The sequence below is a fragment of the Leuresthes tenuis genome, unplaced genomic scaffold (assembly GCF_036924035.1).
Source record: "Leuresthes tenuis unplaced genomic scaffold, fLeuTen1.0.hap1 SCAF_1, whole genome shotgun sequence".
Lineage (NCBI taxonomy): Eukaryota > Metazoa > Chordata > Actinopteri > Atheriniformes > Atherinopsidae > Leuresthes > Leuresthes tenuis.
Window position 1 is genome coordinate 8,736,623 of NW_027325355.1, and position 17,424 is coordinate 8,754,046.

The following is a 17,424-nucleotide window of genomic DNA, read 5'->3' on the forward strand; positions in this document are numbered from 1 at the left end:
ATCGCTTTCGGGGAAGATGTTTCCTCCTCTGATCTGGTGGTGAAACATAAATGTAGAAAAAGCAAATCTGGGGTTCTGAGCTCCTCAAGAGTTCTTTACGACCCTCCCAGATAATAACTGGGATGCTGCTCCTTGATTTAGTTTGAAGCTGACATGTCTACAATGACATTTTGTCTCCTGTATTTGGGAAATAATCATCAAATGATGTTGTGCAGTCATCGTCTGAAGCCTTCACACTGGGAGCTGCCCAGTACAACCAGTCTGATCCAAGCACACACTGGCTCTGGCTTCCTTGCTCCAGGGCACTTCAGCAGGGAGGGAAAGCTTTCTGAAGGGGTTGCTGAGAGCTGTTGGACCCAACCAAAGTGAGCTGAAAGCTCCAAGCAGCTGCAGACTGAGCTGTTGATTCTCAGTGGGATCAGCAGGACTAGTAAAGCTTTCCCACTGCAGGGAGTCCTCTGATTCACTGTTCACATCCACACATCACTTCATGGAGCATTACCATGTGTTTGTCTCTGTGTGGACAGACAGAATGTGAGCTCATTCTTCATGATTCCTCCACAGAGTGGACCAGCAGAGCTCAGAGGTTCCCAGTGGTCAGTCTGCCCAGCAGCATCAAACACAGCTGGACTCCATATTTATGGTCTGTACATGTACAACAACTACTTTTCCATCTATTCTGTTCACAGTCATCTCCATGCTGCACTTTGTAGACCAGTGGATTGTCAGTGTGTCCAACATGGATCTGATGTTTGGCTCCATGATTTCAGTCTGATTGGCTCATTCATATAGTATTCTGTTCCAGCTGCTGGAGGACAACATGGTCACTTTTGTGAAGGAGGAGCTGAAGAAGATCCAGAAGGTTCTGAGTGCAGATTACCCAGAATGCTTAGAGAGTCAGAGGGAGGATGAGGATGAAGAGCAGAGGAGCAGCAGAGAGGCATTAGTGAAGATCACAGTTCACTTCCTGAGGAGAATGAAGCAGGAGGAGCTGGCTGACCGTCTGCAGAGCAGTAAGAGGATTTCTCTAAAGATTTAACCTGCTGGATAAATGACACATTTACTGATGTCTCAACACACAGAACAACACATGTTCAAATACTCATTCTCAGAGAAATTAAAAGTTTGAAGATTTTCTGTGTATTGTATTGACTGATCTTATTTGTTGTGTTTATTTAGAACTTTCTGACCCAGTTTTACAACATAAATCTGCTCTGAAGAAGAAGTTCCAGTGTGTGTTTGAGGGGATTTCTAAAGCAGGAAACCCAACCCTTCTGAATCAGATCTACACAGAGCTCTACATCACAAAGGGAGGGACTGGAGAGGTCAATGATGAACATGAGATCAGACACATTGAAACAGCATCCAGGAAAGCAGACAGAGCAGAAACAACCATCAGACAAGAAGACATCTTTAAACTCCCACCTGGAAGAGATGAACCAATCAGAACAGTGATGACAAAGGGAGTGGCTGGCATTGGGAAAACAGTCTTAACACAGAAGTTCACTCTGGACTGGGCTGAAGGCAAAGCCAACCAGGACATCCAGTTCATGTTTCCATTCACTTTCAAAGAGCTGAATGTGCTGAAAGAGAAAAAGTTCAGCTTGGTGGAACTTGTTCATCACTTCTTTACTGAAACCAAAGAAGCAGGAATCTGGAGCTTTGAAGAGTTCCAGGTTGTGTTCATCTTTGACGGTCTGGATGAGTGTCGACTTCCTCTGGACTTCCACAACAAGGAGCCCCTGACTGATGTTACAGAGTCCACCTCAGTGGATGTGCTGCTGACAAACCTCATCAGGGGGAAACTGCTTCCCTCTGCTCGCCTCTGGATAACCACACGACCTGCAGCAGCCAATCAGATCCCTCCTGACTGTGTTGGCATGGTGACAGAGGTCAGAGGGTTCACTGACCCACAGAAGGAGGAGTACTTCAGGAAGAGATTCAGAGATAAGAAGCAGGCCAGCAGGATCATCTCCCACATCCAGACATCACGAAGCCTCCACATCATGTGCCACATCCCAGTCTTCTGCTGGATCACTGCTACAGTTCTGGAGGATGTGTTGAAAACCAGAGAGGGAGGAGAGCTGCCCAAGACCCTGACTGAGATGTACATACACTTCCTGGTGGTTCAGGCCAAAGTGAAGAAGGTCAAGTATGATGGAGGAGCTGAGACAGATCCACACTGGAGTCCAGAGAGCAGGAAGATGATTGAGTCTCTGGGAAAACTGGCTTTTGAGCAGCTGCAGAAAGGAAACCTGATCTTCTATGAATCAGACCTGACAGAGTGTGGCATCGATATCTCAGCAGCCTCAGTGTACTCAGGAGTGTTCACACAGATCTTTATAGAGGAGAGAGGGCTGTACCAGGAGAAGGTGTTCTGCTTCATCCATCTGAGTGTTCAGGAGTTTCTGGCTGCTCTTCATGTCCATCTGACCTTCATCAACTCTGGAGTCAACCTGATGGGAGAAGATAAACGATCCAAGAGGCCTTCATTTTTTAAGAAACCAAAACTAATAAAGCTCCATCAGAGTGCTGTGAACAAGGCCTTACAGAGTCCAAACGGACACCTGGACCTGTTCCTCCGCTTCCTCCTGGGTCTTTCCCTGCAGACCAATCAGAGTCTCCTACGAGGCCTGCTGACACAGACAGGAAGTAGCTCACAGACCAATCAGGAAACAGTCGATTACATCAAGAAGAAGATCAGTGAGAGTCTGTCTGCAGAGAGAAGCATCAATCTGTTCCACTGTCTGAATGAACTGAATGATCGTTCTCTAGTGGAGCAGATCCAACAGTCCCTGAGTTCAGGAAGTCTCTCCACAGATGAACTGTCTCCTGCTCAGTGGTCAGCTCTGGTCTTCATCTTACTGTCATCAGAAAAAGATCTGGATGTGTTTGACCTGAAGAAATACTCTGCTTCAGAGGAGGCTCTTCTGAGGCTGCTGCCAGTGGTCAAAGCCTCCAACAAAGCTCTGTAAGTACAAACATAGATAGATTTCTTTTTAAATACATCTTTTACTAATTAACTGGAGAAAAACAGCAGAATCAGCGTTAAACTCAGTTTCAAATTAACTTCAGTTTATTTATAAAGTGTCAGTTCACAACAAAATATCATCTTACAAGTGATGTGAGATGATACTTTGTTGGAAATAGAAACTCAGCAGTTCCTCTGAGGAAGAACATGGTGACAGTTATTTATTAATTGTAGAATTAATTATTTCAATTGATTAATTTATTTATTTATTTGCTCCCATCTCATTAGTTAGTTATCTGACTGAACTAACTCAAACAATCAATGTGAATTAGACAGATGTAAATTTAGTTTTACTGTCTGTTTTGTTGTGTTTGAACATGAGAAACTCTAAAAAAACATGTTTAGCTTCTTTTATTTTATTTAAATACTTTATATCCATGGACAAATAAACAGAAACAAAATGGGAAACATAACTCTTCCACTAATCAAATACGATTGTAGTTTAATTAATGGATTAAGTTGTTTCCTTTCATCTAATTTCCTCCTCAGACTGAGTAGCTGTAACCTCTCAGATGAAGGATGTGCAGCTCTGTCCTCAGCTCTCAGCTCCCAGTCCTCCAGTCTGACAGAACTGGACCTGAGTAACAACAACCTGCAGGATTCAGGAGTGAAGCAGCTTTCTACTGGACTGAAGAGTCCAAACTGCAGACTGGAAACACTCAGGTAAGGATTCATGAACTTTTCAGATGAGAAAAATAACAGCTTCCAGGTACCTTGATCAATGAAACAGGTTGATCTGTTCTGCCTTTTGATTATCTGGCTTAAATAACTCTGATTATGAAGATAATGAAATATAACACACACAGTTTAAAGAAATGCCAAAGTGCTCTTTTACTCTGACTCCTTTCCATTCCTGTAGATTTGTCCTAAAACACAGATCCATCACATACCCAAAGTAAACTACTTTACAGAAATATGAGCTGTTTTTACCCTAAATGTGAGCATCAAACCACCATAACACCAGGCCAGAGATACCTGCTGAGGAAGAGAAACACAAGTTAATGACAACAATGATGTCATATGAACATGGAGAGTAAAGAGAGCAGAAGGAGGAGAGGTGCATCATGGGAGCTCCCCAGCAGTCTGGGCCTATAACATCACTATGGGATGTTTCAGGGTCACCTGAGCCATCCCTAACTATAAGCTTTATCAAAAAGGAAAGTTGTAAGCCTAATCTTAAAGGTAGAGAGGGTTTCTGCTTCCTGAAGCCAAACTGGCAGCTGGTTCCACAGAGAGGGGCCTGATACCTGAAGGCTCTGCCTGCCATTCTACTTTTAGAAACTCTGGGAACCACAAGTAAACCTGCAGTCTGAGAGCAAAGTGCTCTGTTGGGAAATCTCCAACTATGAGATGTTTCTCACTCAGTCCACAGAGTTGCAGCGTCAGACAGACTTCAGCCAGTAACTGGATTCTGCTTCTCTGCCTGTGAACAGTTCTCAACATCTCATAGATTGTGATGTAATTTGTTTCATGTCGTCCTCAGAGGGACCAGTTACAGTAGTTGATGATTCTCTGACTTTTATTCAGTTCCATCATCAGGTCAACATTTGATGACATTCAGCTTCAGTTTCAGAGCAGTTCTCTCAGAGTTTCTGTGTTGTTTTGTGTGTCTGCAGCCTGTCAGGCTGTCTGATCACAGAGGAAGGCTGTGCTTCTCTGGCCTTAGCTGTGACCTCCAACCCCTCCCATCTGACAGAGCTGGACCTGAGCTACAACCATCCAGGAGACTCAGGAGTGAAGCTGCTGACGGCTGCACTGAAGGATCCACACAAACTCAGGTATGGAGAGGCCTGCTGCAGCCACACACAATGTCTGATAGAGGAGGAAGAGCTGGAAACACGTTCTCTGTCCTGCACTCAGCCCTGTGTTTTTGCTTTCTGCTGAGTGTTACATGAACAATCACACATGTAGGAGTGTCAGAAAAATTATCTCAAAATTAGGCTCAGAGTCGCTGGATACGATTAACACAAAACATTTATTTCTTGCAAGAAAGAGACAAGTCTGCACAACCTGTCAGGAAACTGGCTCAGAGTTGTCTCCCAAACAAAATGGTACTATTGCTATTTATATTGTTTATGTTTGCTGGCCACACAATGTTATGGGAAAGGGACATTTAATGTTTTGGGAAGACGAGTTCAGACAGTCACTTTTGCTTGCTACATAGTATTATGAGAACCAAAAGACAGGAGGAGTCCCTGACCCTGACCCTGGATCAGATACAGAGATGGGTCCAGGACATGTTAGCCTAGCTTAGCACAAAGATTTATAAAACCACGTTCACTGCACATCTGGAAATGTGTACATGTGGACCAGCTGGTACCCTTATAAAAGCACAGAATCAGAACCGGATCCAGTCCTTGGTTCTCCACACAGCTCTCTGAAGCCATCCACAGCAGAGACAAAGTCTGGTCCAGCTCTGCTTCATTTCTCCTAACAGAGCGGGCAGTTTGTCCGTGCTGGGCAGAAGGGAGAACTGTGGGTATATGAAGGGACATTTCTTCAGATCATTTTCAGGCAGCTGTTAGAATGAATCACATTGTGTTAGAAAGTGTAGCTGTGTCTCCACAGTGTTGCTGTTGGACTGTGTACATCCTCTCTGCTCTGCACAGAAGAGTTCTGGCCTTCTGTGGTTCTGACCGTCCTTCCAGATGAGAACGAAGTAGACCAAAGTTCAACTGGAGCTGTGTTTGGTTGTTCTTCATCCTGTCTCTGGCTGGGATGAAGAAACAGAAATAAAGGTGGAGGACAATCCAATAAACACTATCCAAGGAATTCCAGAGAAATAGGAAGAGAGGGACACTGGGGGAAGGAGAGGAAGAGGCTGTAGGCTTTTCAGTGTGTTTCAGATTCCTGAAAACTGACCAGGCTGAAATAAATGAGTGATTCTGATCAATAAAACCACAACACCTGGCAGCTGATATACTTCCAATGACTATAGATTCTCCTCTGATCTTATTCTGAGCCTTTAATGTTCAGTGTGGAGGGTGGAATGAGGGGAGTGTTTCTAATCTAACTTTTCTAGATGAATGTCTTCCCCTGGCTGGCTGTGCAGCATTCAGATGGACCAATGGGTCTGAGAAAGTATCTGGATGTTTGGCTGCCCTGAAACATACTGAGAGGAGGAATCAGCAGAAACAATGTGACCATCAGGAGAGACCATGATGTCAGAAACTGAAGTGATTTCATTAGAATTCTTAAAGCTCATATTTGGATTCAGAAATTAGTGAAAAATTAAAGTGAAAATTCTTCCAAACTTGAAGAGTTGAATTCAGAGACAGAAACTTCATCTCCTTAATCTGACTGCAGAAAACATTTGGTGCTCATAATAGCAGTTTGGAGAGCACAGCAGTGGCAGCATAGGAAAACTTTCAGCCGACATTTTGAGTTAAAAGTTGACCACAACAACCTGAATACATCCAAAACTTGGAGTACAGTTAGATTTAGGATTGTGGGTATCGAGAATGCCTAAACAAAAGCAGAAAAAGTCAATGCAGTCGGAGCTATTTGAGAGAGATGAAGTTAGCCAGGTGTCCCCAGCTAACATTAGCAGCGTGATGGAGGACAATGATATGCAGTCGGACCACAGCAAGGAGCAGATGGAAGAAGCAGGCCTTGGCCTTATATTGAAAGAACTGTGGCAGTTTGGGAAGGACAACAGCTGAAAGTGATTCGAGAAGAATTCAACAAAACTAACGTGAGAATCGAAGAGGCTGAAAAAAGGTCGAAAGTTGGATACAATTGGCTGAAGAAGCAGTTACGGAGCTGCTGAAACTACAGATACACCTGGATGCAAAGCTGACAGATTTGCAGGCCGCTCCAGAAGGGAGCACATCAGAAAACACAAAGTTAAAGAGGGAGTGGAGGAGTCGTCCACATCGATGGTATGCTATGTGGAGCACTTGCTACATGAGGATCTGGAGCTCCAGGACTCCTCTGAGCTGTGAGTGGAGAGAGCTCACCGCACCTTGAAGGGCCCAGTATGGTTGCCGCTATGGCAAGCCATTTTAACATTTAATAGCCAGATTGGATATGTGTTGCAGATATCTGTAATTCAGTTTAGCCTAGTCAAAAAGAACATTTCAGATATCCACAACTACGTTCTTGTTACAACAAATGACATCACTTTTGCCATCCATGTATATGAGGTTTGTCATTGCTGTTATCTAAAATTCAGTTGTGGATATCCGCTACGTGAATTATGGATATCTGTAAGGGAATTACAACTACTCATAATTCCAGTTACAGATATCTTTAATTCACCTTCATCAAAAATATCTACATGTTCCTTTTAAGACACCTTAAATTAAGTTTTGACTAGACGAAATGACGTTGTCCGTAATTAGGACTGCTACCACAAAGCATTAGCCTTGATCAGACGGGTTTTGTTTGTCAGAGACAAATTTACCCCTCTTTTATCCCTCTCGCTCAGAGCAGTGTGTCTAAATTTCTCACATGTAGCCATCCTACTACATGCCCGCTGGACCCCGTCCCTACTAATCTTCTCCAATCCATTACTCCTACTGTTACTGCAGCAGTCACGCATGTGATTAATGCTTTACTGACATCGGGCACATTTCCTACCACATTCAAGCAAGCTCAGGTTACACCGCTGCTCAAGAAACCTTCCCTCCCTCCAACTCATGTGGAGAATTATCGGCCGGTCTCTCTCCTCCTGTTTCTGTCTAAAATCCTTGAAAGGGCTGTCTTTAATCAGGTCACCGATTACCTCTCACATAACAACCTCCTTGACCCTAACCAATCTGGGTTTAAAAGTGGACACTCCACCAAAACGGCTCTGTTAGCTGGGACAGAAGCCTTAAAAGAAGCCAGAGCGACAGCTAAGTCCTCTGTACTTATCCTGCTCGACTTATCGGCTGCATTTGACACTGTCAACCACAGTATCCTTTTGTCCATACTCTCTAGCATGGGCATCGCAGGGAGAGCACACTCCTGGTTTGAATCGTACCTCACTGGTCGGTCTTTCAAAGTATCCTGGCTTGGTCACACTTCTGCAGCGCACCACCTCGCCACAGGGGTCCCCTAAGGCTCAGTACTGGGACCTTTTCTCTTTGCCATATACACCAACTCACTGGGACAGATCATTCGATCACATGGCTTCTCATACCAATGCTATGCTGCTGATACCCAGCTCTATCTGTCATTCCCACCTGATAACCAACCATACACCACAGCATCTGCATCCAAACCGAATCCCTATCTCTTGCTCCATCAAAGGTTGCTAGAAACTTGGGTGTCATGATTGATGACCAACTAACCTTCAAAGATCACGTTACCTCAGTTGCTCATTCATGCCGCTTTGCATGACTAAACATAAGAAAGATCAGACCATACCTAACCCAACATGCCACCCAGCTCCTGATGCAGGCCATGGTCATCTCCCGCCTTGACTACTGCAATGCTCTCCTAACTGGTCTCCCAGCCTGTACTATGAAACCTCTACAGATGGTCCAGAACGCGGCAGCACATCTGGTCTTCGATCAGCCTAAAAGAACACACGTCACCCCTCTGTTCATTGAACTCCACTGGCTACCCTTAGCTGCCCGCATCAAATTCAAGTCACTGTTAGCCTACAAAGTGCTTAATGGAACGGCTCCCATCTACTTGAATGCTTTTGCAAAGGCTTATGTCACAACTCGGTCCCTCTGTTCGTCGCAGGATTGTCGCCTAGCAGTGCCGACACCACGCCTAAGACAATCCAAACTCTTTTCATGTGTCGTCCCACGATGGTGGAATGACCTACCAAGCACTACCAGAACAGAACTGTCTATCTTCAAGAAACTCTTGAAAACCCAGCTCTTCAGAGAGCATCTCCTATCCTAGCACTTACCTTGTACTTACCTACCCCCTCTATCTTTGCACTTTATCTTTCTGCACTTCCTTCTATGCCTGCACTCTCTCTCTACTCTGTCACCTCTGACAGAGTCGGACTAGTGGGTTCCTTCTATGTAGTTTATTGTTAGCTTTTTATATAGCTTGTTATATCTTCATTTGTAAGTCGCTTTGGATAAAAGCGTCTGCTAAATACATAAACATAAACACAAACAAACCCAGGACAACATTAGACGGTCCTTGCATGTAATGAGCCACATAACAGAAAGTCATTTGGAAGCTGTATTAGTGGGGTTAGATGCAGAAAAAGCTTTGGATTGTGTCAATTGGTCTTCTTTGTGTCTTTGGTTTTCACAATACTTTCATCACAACAATAAAAGCTCTTTATAACAATCCAAGGACAAGAATTAAAATTAATGGACTGGTTTCAACCCCCTTTTCACTAAAATGAGGCAGGGCTGTCCAATTAGCCCCCTTCTATTTGTGATTTTTATTGAGTCCCTGAGTCAGTGGATTATTCAGAATAAAGACATTAAAGACATGTATGAAAGAAAAAAAATCTCCTTGCTTGCTGATGACACACTGGTACAGTTGTCAGAACAATCCCTTGGACAGTTGTTTTCACTTTTTGAATATGGATCCTTTTCTGGATATAAAATGAAAGTTTCACTAACCCAAATACCGAGGTTTAACTACAGTCCCTCAGAAAATGTGAAGAAAAGGTATAATTTGAGGTTGGAGGCTGAGTCCATGAGCTATCTAGGTTCAACAGATTTGTTGAAACTGTTTTCACTGAACTTTCTCCCCAAACTGCAGGATTACTTCCCAAACTGCAGGTTTACTTGTAGTTTCTAAAAGTAGAATGGGAGGCAGAGCCTTCAGCTATCAGGCCCCTCTCTTGTGGAATAAGCTGCCAGTAAATGTCCGGGAAGCAGACACCCTTTCCACTTTTAAGATTGGGTTTAAAACTTTCCTTTTTGATAAAGCTTATAGTTAGGGATGGCTCAGGTAATCCTGAAACACCTCTTGTAAAGGTTTGGTAGGATCATAAAGGGGCACCCCAGCATTCTTGTTGTTAGAGAGTTTAGTTCTTATTTAGTTTTTATTTCTTATAATATGGTGGAAGGACCTTTTCATCTTTGTACTATTTGTATAATCTCAGATATACGACTGTGGGATTCAGCTGTAACATTTAGATGAATGGATGAGAATGGTGAAATGTCAGGATGATGAACATGTGAATCATGAAAAATAATAATAAAAAAACATGTGGTGCTTTCAAACTTCAGAATGAGCTCAGACAGATTTCCTTCCATCCATTGTTCTTCTCTTTCTTCACTTTCTTTTCTTTCCTCATTTTCTGACCTCTGACCCCCCTCCTCCTTTCAGGGTGGAGCCTGCTGGAGAACGATGGTTGACACCAGGTCTGAGGAAGTGTAAGTGTGTTCTTCATCTGATTCATGACATCCAACCATCTTCACACTGTCACATCACTCATTGATCAAAGTGAACAGATGATAGATCAATAACTGCAGCTGGATTGTGTTTGTTCTCTCCATCAGATTCCTGTCAACTCACAATCGACACAAACACAATGAACAGAAACCTGAAACTGTCTGACAACAACAGGAAGGTGACAGATGTGGAGGAGGTTCAGTCATATCCTGATCATCCAGACAGATTTGATGGCTGTCCTCAGCTGCTGTGTAGAAATGTTCTGACTGGTCGCTGTTACTGGGAGGTCGAGTGGAGAGGAGAAGTTTCTATATCAGTGAGTTACAGAGGAATCAGAAGGAGAGGAGGCAGTGACTGTGTGTTTGGACAGAATGATCAGTCCTGGTGTCTGAGCTGCTCTGATGGAGGTTACTCTGTCTGGTACAATAACAGAAGAACACTCACCTCCTCCTACTCCTCCTCCTCCTCTTCTGTCTCTAACAGAGCAGCAGTGCATGTGGACCGTCCTGCTGGCACTCTGTCCTTCTACAGAGTCTCCTCTGACACACTGATCCACCTCCACACCTTCAACACCACATTCACTGAAGAACCTCTGCATCCTGGATTTAGGCTGTTGTTACCTGGTTCCTCAGTGTCTCTGTGTTGAGTATAAAGAGTTTCCTCCTGTCAGAGAATCACGGTTGAACAGATAGTTCAGTCTGTACATGTCTGTCTCTTTCCCTCAGAAACACCTTTTCAGATTCATGGATTCAGTCACTTTCTTTCCAGGACATCTTGTGTGCAGATGTTCACTTTTCTGTGCACATCTACGTATACTTTCATAGTGTAAAGTGCTGTGGGATTAATTCCATTTTACACATCGTTACTGACTTAGTTTTGCTCTATTCATTGTGTTAGTTAGCACATGGCTTGATGATGTCATTTCCTGTTGGTCGTGTCACTCGCGGTTTATTTTCTGATGCCACGTTGAATTGGTTTTGTTAAAAGTGTTGCACATGTGTGGAGGGACACAACTTGCTGTGAATGAAATATGTTGATCGTCAGAACAAGAATTATGTATCAAAAGCAAAATAAATGGGTCAGAAACTGACTTTAACTGTTACATGTACATGTATGTTCCTCATTGAGAAGCTGGTGTGATCTTTGTCTTTTTAGGGGCTGTATTTTCAATATTCTGCTCTTCTCTTCTCTCAGGACAAGTTTAATTTACACAAGAAATGTGTGTTTTAGTGTGTTTATTATTTTCAATTTGATGGGAAGATCAGAAAATGTCCAGGAATTCAACAAATCATATTCTGCGCTCAGATCTGTGTGTTTGAGAGCAGAAGCTTGTTAATGAGGCAGTTATTTCAGAACAGATCACATATTGTTTTAATCTCAACACTCACACCTGATATATTTGTGAATATATTAATATTTCCATCACATTGTGAAGCAGCTTCAACAACATTTGTTCAGTTTTTCTACGTGTTCTAATCCACATTTCTTACTGACAACATCTGGATTCAAAGTTCAGGATCAGGTACGACATCCTTTTCTGGTTGGGTGAGGTCCCCATCTTCTAAGTTCTTCACCCTCTGGTCCTGAATGTCCGTTTCTGTAGAGTCATCATATTTTTATCTGACACATACAGATGTGCAGTTTGAAGGCTTAGCAGTTCACCTCCATCTTAAGGTGAAGGGACACTCTTTTGAGGACAGTAATGTCCACATTCTAGACAAAGAAAACAGATGGTTTGGACTGAGGTGTGTCAGTGTGACCGTACAGACCTGCCAAGTGTGAATAGTCTTTAAGCTGCTGATCAGCCGACAGTCACCAACTAGTTAAAGCTGAAGACATCTTTCAGATGAGAAGTGAAATATTCAGAAAGTCCAGTTGCTCATTATTACAATGATAAGAAATCTACTAAAGTATTCAATCGTTTAAAAACACTCCCAATCTGACATGATGCTATTTATATTGTCACTGCCAGAGGGCGACAAATTCCCATCAATAAAGACTCCACTTCCTTCACAGTTAAAGGAGATTTTATTGACATTGTTTCAACAATCGATAATTACCTGAGGTCAGGTCGCCTAGGCAACAGGTCCAGAAGTGAAGACTCCAAAGACTCTCCTTTGAATTTCTCATGTCTGTGCATTATTAACTGCTCGCTGCTATAGAATATTAAACATGAAGCCATTTTAAAAGATACAGCTCAGTCCACAACAGAGTACAAATATACAACAGATTGCTGTATGTGTGTATTGAACATCATGTGTGATTACAATGTAAACCTGTTCATCTGCACCTGTATTTGATCCGTTACAGCTTTAACGTTTCACAGAAATATTCCTTCTCTGTTCATGATGTCACATGTGTCTGCGTGCTGTCTGTGTTCCTGAGAGGAAGTCACACACCACAGAAACCAGGAGAAACAGCTGTAACACTCTGCTATATACTATATCCAAGTAGCATTTATAAAAGAAGTAAACTAATATTAAGGAACATGTTATGTGCTTGTAAATGTATGATCACGGTCAATCTGGGGACTAAACTGGGGTCCATCATTTAATCTATTAAAATATTTCTTCAAGCCACCTGTGTATGAGCAGCAAACTTTAAAGACACAGCAAGTGAATCTATATGTCTTTGAATTGACTGTTTCTTAACCTCTTTTTAGTTGATGAAAGTAGACTTTAAATATAATATGAGACTTTATGCAGTAACTCCAGTACAGACATGTTGACCGATCTGTTTGAGGGAAGTTACTTAATATCACTAAAGTTTCCTGAACTTATCAGGAAAAGATCAGTTTTCTTGGTATTATTTCGATAGAATACTTTTTATAAATGTTTTAACTTCTCAGAATTCAGACAGATGAAGTCATTGTGAGCTGAGCACTGCAGGAAACTGTTAGAACAGACTGACTTAGATGAGATGTCATGATTTGTGTGTGCTCTCATTCACAGTCTTTGGAGAAAAATGGGAAAGTTGTTCAAATAATAACCAACTTCATATGAAGTTCCATGGGACATCAGCTTCCTCTTTGGTTTTTGTAGAGAAGGAAAAGAGCTTTCAGCACCTGTTGTTCCCAGGCAGTCTCCCATCTAAGTAATGACCAGGCCCAATTCTGGTTAGCTTCTGAGCTCAGATGAGGTCAGGCGTGTTCAGGGCAGTACGGCCATAAGCGAGAGAAGTGATCGCAAACAAGGTTTTTATAGATGCAGAAACAACATATATTATTGAATTAAGCTTCCTCCCTCTCTCTGTGTGACGCTGAACACAAAACTACACACAGGAAACAGAAGAGGTTGACAGACACTAAGTTATCTGAGAGTCTCATTTCCAGCTGCAGAGAACCAACACGAGAGAGAAGAACATGTGCAGGATCAACATCAGCCTCTCAAATAACCTCTGATTTAAAATAGAGGAAACATGGTTCCAGCACCTATATAATCCATATTTGTCACAATGACTGTGACAGCCACACCTCCCTGAACACACCTGATCTTGGAAGCCAAGACGGTCCAGCCTGGTCCTCTGGGCAGTCAGAACCACCCGGAGCTGAACCCGCTCAACACTGTAGAGATGACAGTGGACTTTCGGAGGAAACCCCTCACTCTTCCCTTCTCACCATCCTCAACAATACAGAGAATTGAGAAGGTGAGAGAATAAAATTTGTGTTTGTTTTCCAGAAGAATTCAGACAGATGAAGTCTGTGAGCTGAGCAGTGCTGGAAACTGTTAGAACAGACTGACTTAAATGAGGTGCCACGAATACAGCAGCTGGTATTCCCAGGCGGTCTCTACGGTGGCCCTGAAGTGTCAAAGAATACAAAAGCAACACAACAAGCCACAACTCAATTGGGCAGTTTTCAGGTTTTAACGGATAAAGAGAGGGAAATTAGGAAAAGTTTGAGAAGGAAGTGAGACACTGATGCTGGATAATCTTTATTAACTGTGCTGTTATCACTGTTTTATCAGTGAGATGAGTATTAGTTTATCAACTTTACACAGCAAATTACCATCATGTGTAAGCTAAGAGTCCTTTCCCCTTTGTATTTTACCAGATGATGTTTTGTCCATTTTGTGGAATAAATCTTCAGCCTGTCCTGTCACACTGTGGCTCATGCTGCAGAAATCTTCAACAGGAAGGTATATTTTGATCATCTTCTTAAAGATTATGGATTTCTTCATTGTACTGTGAATTATCACTGAGGTTACCACCCAGGTATGGCTGAAACTCAAAACATGCAAACTATGTTAAATGCAACAGATGAAGAATATTACATTCAGAAAAACAGAGAGGCACCCTCAAAATAAAATGTCAAATTCCACTACTTCGGGTGGCATTTTTCAAGGTTTCCAACTCTGCTGCATTTTAGTCACTGGGATGAACACTAAATGTATGAGAATCTAAGTGAATCATTAACAATATTCAGTTTCTTACTTTGTTAATCAATAATTGTTTAAAACTTGACACCAAAGAGTATAAATGCAGTGGATCTACTTTTTCTCATGTGGTGTTTTCATATATTCATCCATCAGGTCCTGAAGCAGCCGTGGTGGATGAACTTATCCACAAGTATTTCACAGAGGACCCTGCCTCTGAAATCATGCTGGACTTACTGGCAGCCAAGCACAACATTTCAGTGAGTGTCAGCACTTTCAAAAGAAGACAAAATGCAGACCTGACCGAGAGGAAGAACTACGCTCCAGTTGCTGCTGTGTAGGCAGATTTTTCTGAGGAACCTCAGGGATCAGGCAGCTTTTAGGTTACAGAGCGATGTGGCAGCCTCTGAAACAAAAGTACTCTTTTACAGTCAGAAGATGTGATGTGATGAACACAATAAGAGAACCTGACACATCTGGAATAGAGTATTGTTCAGTGTGGCATGTTGGTGGGAACGACAAACTGAAACCTTTTGGGATTGCCTGAAGTGGCCGTATCGATGGCTTCTCAACAAAAATGATGTGGCTCACATGTGGAAAGTCCAACAATGATCCTGGTGTCGGTGCTCAAAATGACATCGAGTGTGTCGCTGAGCTTTGAGTTTTTCCAATGCGCCGCCGCACAGACTGTGGCAGAAAATGGACTGATGGCAGCACTTCATCGTTCCTTAAGATCAGCGCACAGAGATGCATTTGCAGGAGCCAGAAGTCACATGTATGGCACTTCAGCATCTGAGCAGTGAACTGAAAGCTGGCGGTCCTGCTTTGGCAAACAAAGGTTTTTATCTCGTATTCATTCTTCACTGATTATCTACTTCACATCACACTTTTGGATTTACTGTAGATGACTGTGCTGATGAAGGCAATGCTCGCTTTTACTTGGTGTTTTTTTTATTATGTTGAATCAATTCAGTTCCTGTTTAAGATTTTAAATGTCTTCTACATAATAAACTACTTAAAACACAACAGGCAGCAATTCAGCTGTATTTTACAGGAGGAAGGTGATATATTTCCTTAGAATAAAATGTGTGTTTGCATACTCACACACAGTTTTGGATGGATCTGTTTGGTGACTTGAGGGAGAAGCATCTGTTCAAAAGCAGCTACGAACACACAAGGCTGCTGCGGTACAGCCGTCTGGGAGCGCGACAGAAAGAACTGGACGAATACAAGCACCACTGGAACGCTCACGTTATCCGTGCTGTTCGGCAGTCTAACTGAACATCTGGATGAGCAGAGGTGATGTATCATTTGTCTCACAGGTGAACACTGCAAACCATGTTAAAGCAAAAACAACAGGATGACCTTTTATTACATCTACATGAAGCATTCACAGGAAAATCATGGTTACATGAGTTTAACCTGAGGTTGGACCGAGGCTGTAAAAGCTCAGAAAACAGTATATGCACCAGAGAGCTTTTTTTATTATAAAAAAAAGAAAAGAAAATAGTTTCTTCCTTGAAGCTGTCACTTTAAAATCAGTCATTATATGTGAGAATTTCCACTCATGCTTCAGTCAGCATCACTTTAGTTCTAATATTTATTTGATGGTGTATTTGAGCTTTTATCATGTCGTCTTGTGGTGTCTCTGCATACGAGTCTTGTTGACTAAATCTGGCCAATCACTGGCAGGGAACGCCAACAACATTTAAACTTGAAGAGAAAACAAAGTAAATCTGGTTGTTTTTCTGTATTTTCTTCCCAGATTCAATGGGATGAACTGTGGATTCTCAGCATCTTCACAGACCCTGAGCAGCACCACCAGTTACTGTTGGGGACGATGACCTGCATCCCTTTGAAGAACCACAGAGACAAAGTGCTCTGACACCATCTCTTCAGTGGCAGTCTGCTGTAGAGAACTACATCACTCTGAACAACATGGCTGAACTTTATCTTCATGTCACATTTAGACAAATAAACTGGGATGGCAAAACCTTTTATTCTTATGCATTACCCTCCGGCACAGAGGAACACCGGCACCTTGTAGATTTTAAAAAGAGAAGACAGAACAGAGGTTTAAACAGGAGTTTAAAGCTGAGTGTTTAACATCTCCAACCTGAACAAAACCTTTTTCTTTTGGGACATTTCAGGTGTTCATAGTTCAGTGTGTTTAAAAGCATCCAAAGTGGGAATTCTTCATTCCAAAGTTCATGTTGGCTTTAAAGCTGTTGTAGTTATCAGAGACAGGCGGCTTTAATGTGTCGGCACATGTATTTGCCATGGGGTAGTTTGAACTGGTGAGGAGCTGAAGGGACGCTCCAGGATCCGTGCCAGCAGGAGGTTTGCCTGCTACACCTGTGGCAAGCATGAAGATCTCCTCCAGGGTCACTGAAGAGTCTCTTTCTAAAAGTAGAAAGCATTTGGACTAATTTACTGAAAAATGTCAATCTAAAACAAGACTTGGGATGATATTTTATGTTGATAAAGATTAAACTGACTAACCTTCGCAGTCAGAAGGCAGTCTGCCCACAAACTTCTTGTTTTCCTCTTGTTACTTCAGGCAGGACTAAGCTGGGGTTGGAATAAGTTTTCCGTGTCTGTGGCAGATAACTTTTCACTTGAGTGACAGAACAGGGGTCAGGACTGTAGGATACTGCTGCAGTGCTGTGACAAACTGCAAGCTGTCAAGTCCATCTTTGAAGCCATAATGCAATA

General features: G+C 42.5%; 2 protein-coding genes and 1 pseudogene across 3 annotated transcripts in view; 1 reads left to right on the forward strand and 2 right to left on the reverse strand.

Annotated features, from left to right (window-relative positions):
• Positions 1-17,424, reverse strand: part of LOC140291438 (uncharacterized) — an 873,052-nt gene that overhangs the window by 171,665 nt on the left and 683,963 nt on the right. The window lies entirely within an intron of this gene.
• LOC140291873 (NLR family CARD domain-containing protein 3-like) overlaps positions 1,362-17,424 on the forward strand; it is a 323,587-nt gene continuing 307,524 nt past the window's right edge. Inside the window, exons 1-5 of one of the 2 annotated variants that reach the window (XM_072379447.1) lie at positions 1,362-2,971; positions 3,521-3,694; positions 4,648-4,809; positions 10,271-10,317; positions 10,444-11,059. In XM_072379447.1, coding sequence (XP_072235548.1) covers positions 1,455-2,971; positions 3,521-3,694; positions 4,648-4,809; positions 10,271-10,317; positions 10,444-10,982 — 2,439 coding nt within the window. In that variant the 5' untranslated portion in view covers positions 1,362-1,454 and the 3' untranslated portion in view covers positions 10,983-11,059. Of the gene's footprint in view, positions 2,972-3,520; positions 3,695-4,647; positions 4,810-10,270; positions 10,318-10,443; positions 11,060-17,424 lie in introns of those variants that run through there. The other variant, XM_072379448.1, reaches the window with a different exon arrangement.
• On the reverse strand, positions 13,389-13,507 carry LOC140297022 (5S ribosomal RNA; annotated as a pseudogene).